We start from the raw sequence: 2,535 nt of genomic DNA, 5'->3' as shown, positions 1-2,535 counted from the left end.
CTAAGGATTTTTAGAAACCCATTTGGCTGAGGGTATTTTATCTTGTGAATAAGTATTTATCAAATTTGCAGCATTTGACGAATGATGGCATTATTTTGCACCCTTGTGAGTGTCTTTGTCTTGTATGACTGTTTTAAGGAATTTGAAGCTCATTTGTAGACAGATAGTACAATTAATCACAATAAATTGATATGCATTACCTAAAGGGATACCAGAATACCTAATAATAGATAGTTTTAGGTGAAGTGGCCTGTTTTTCAATCCAAATCCTTTTTCTGCTTATTTTCCCAGGAGGTTCCTGGGGCCTGGCCCCCAACACTATGAAGAACCCTTGCTGAGGCCATGAGGGGTTACCATGGCGACCGCGGTAGCCATCCCCGCCCAGCCCGCTTTGCCGACCAGCAGCATATGGACGTGGGCCCAGCTGCCAGGGCCCCGTACCTGCTGGGCTCCGGGGAGGCCTTCTCCACCGAGCCCCGCTTCTGTGCCCCGAGAGCTGGCCTGGGACACCTTTCTCCTGAAGGGCCCCTGAGCCTGAGTGAGGGGCCATCAGTAGGCCCCGAGGGAGGGCCAGGGGGGGCCGGGGTTGGGGNAGGGTCCCTTCGACACTTGTGAAGACTGTGTGGGACACCCTCAGGGCAAGGGTGCCCCCCGCCTGCCTTCTACACTCCTGGACCAGTTTGAAAAGCAGTTGCCAGTTCAACAAGATGGCTTTCACACACTCCCATACCAGCGAGGTCCAGCAGGGGCTGGGCCCGGGCCAGGGCCAGCGTCTGGCACTGCCCCAGAGGCCCGCAGTGAGAGCCCCAGCCGCATCCGGCACCTGGTTCACTCTGTGCAGAAGCTCTTCGCCAAGTCCCACTCTTTGGAGGCCCCAGGGAAGCGGGACTATAATGGGCCCAAGGCTGAGGGAAGAGGTGGCTCTGGAGGAGACAGCTACCCCGGCCCAGGCTCTGGAGGCCCCCACACCTCCCACCACCACCATCACCATCACCACCACCACCACCACCAGTCCCGGCACGGCAAGAGGAGCAAGAGCAAGGACCGCAAGGGGGACGGGCGGCACCAGTCCAAGTCCGCTGGCTGGTGGAGCTCCGATGACAACTTGGACAGCGATAGCGGCTTCCTGGCGGGTGGGCGTCCTCCTGGAGAGCCTGGTGGTCCCTTCTGCCTGGAGGCTCCAGATGGGTCCTACCGGGACTTGAGCTTCAAGGGGCGCTCGGGAGGGTCAGAAGGCCGCTGTCTCGCCTGCACTGGCATGTCCATGTCACTGGATGGACAATCGGTCAAGCGAAGTGCCTGGCACACCATGATGGTCAGCCAGGGCCGGGATGGATACCCAGGGGCCGGGCCAGGCAAGGGGCTCCTGGGTCCGGAGGCCAAGGCCAAAGCCAGGACTTATCACTATCTGCAGGTGAGGCTTTGGTGGGGGTGGGGAGCAGGGTCCTCAATCTTCATTGGTGTTGTCACCCGGGAAGCTATCAAAAGGGCTGGATGGGAGTCAATTGTCCCCATGATGGACAGAGGCCTGGAGGCAGGGAGGTTCTGCCTGGCCTCACTGTGTCACCTCGAGCCCCTTTTGGGATCTCAGTTTCCCCATGTGTACGATGAAGAGGCCTTTCTATTCTGACATTATATGTCAGTGCCAGGAAGACTTCCCTTCAGCCTGCTGGACAAGCTGTACTGGCCTCTGTCTCACGAGCTCAGAGGCAGAATGAGGTTGAGGGTAGGCAGTGGACAGGACAGTGTGGCACTCCCTGGCTGTCGCTTCCCTTGAGATTGGAGGTCAGCAGTTGGAAAGCAGTTCTCCTGCCCCCAGGCCTTCTCCAGGCCTCTTTTCTGCTCAGATCTGGGTGGTCCAGATACTGTTTGAATATGAAGGTCAGTTATTTCCAGAATGTGCCTGTGCTGGGGTTTGTCATTCTGGGGTGCCTGCAGTAAGACACCACAAGACTGTGGAAAAGCCTTGGGAGCCTGTCCTGTGGCTTTTCCTAGGCTGGGGACACACTGAAGTCTGAGGCCCAGGTACAACACCAGGGCAGGGCTTCTAGGGAGTGGATGGTGCCCGTGATAGCTGGCATGCTGTCCCCATCCTGTCTCACCACTTGTGTGGTCTCTGCAGGTGAGGCGAGTTCTGACTTCTTCTCTTTATGGAGCTGTTATCCACCCCACACTGTCCCCTCTCCATCTTCTCATTGAGGTGGGGTCAGGGTTCTTCTCACCATCTTCTCTCTCAACCTTCCTTTTCTCTGCCTCAGGTCCCTCTCCCATATTCCTCATACCCTTGGCTTGCTTTTTTTTTTTTTTTTTTAAGTTTCTTTTCTTTTCTTTTATTTTTTTAAGTTTCATTTATTTTAGTAATCTCTATGCCCAACATGGGGCTCAAACTCATGACCCCGAGATCAAGAGTCACACGTTCTTCCTGCTGAGCCAGCCAGGCAACCCCCTCACCCCTACCCCCAGCTTACTTTCTTTCTTTTTTTTTTTTTAAATGTTTTTTTGTTTATTTCTAGGAGAGAGAGAGAGAGAGAGAGA

The 2,535-nt window shown here is 55.1% G+C and overlaps 1 protein-coding gene across 1 annotated transcript in view; it reads left to right on the top strand.

Annotated features, from left to right (window-relative positions):
* Positions 1–2,535, top strand: part of DLGAP3 (DLG associated protein 3) — a 46,587-nt gene that overhangs the window by 1,053 nt on the left and 42,999 nt on the right. Inside the window, 2 exon segments of the mRNA XM_077753185.1 lie at positions 292–587; positions 589–1,414. Of these exon segments, the coding sequence (XP_077609311.1) occupies positions 343–587; positions 589–1,414 (1,071 nt within the window). The 5' untranslated portion in view covers positions 292–342.

Source organism: Crocuta crocuta, unplaced genomic scaffold (genome assembly GCF_008692635.1).
Source record: "Crocuta crocuta isolate KB4526 unplaced genomic scaffold, BGI_CrCroc_1.0 scaffold303, whole genome shotgun sequence".
Lineage (NCBI taxonomy): Eukaryota > Metazoa > Chordata > Mammalia > Carnivora > Hyaenidae > Crocuta > Crocuta crocuta.
This window is presented reverse-complemented; position numbering and strand designations above follow the sequence as displayed.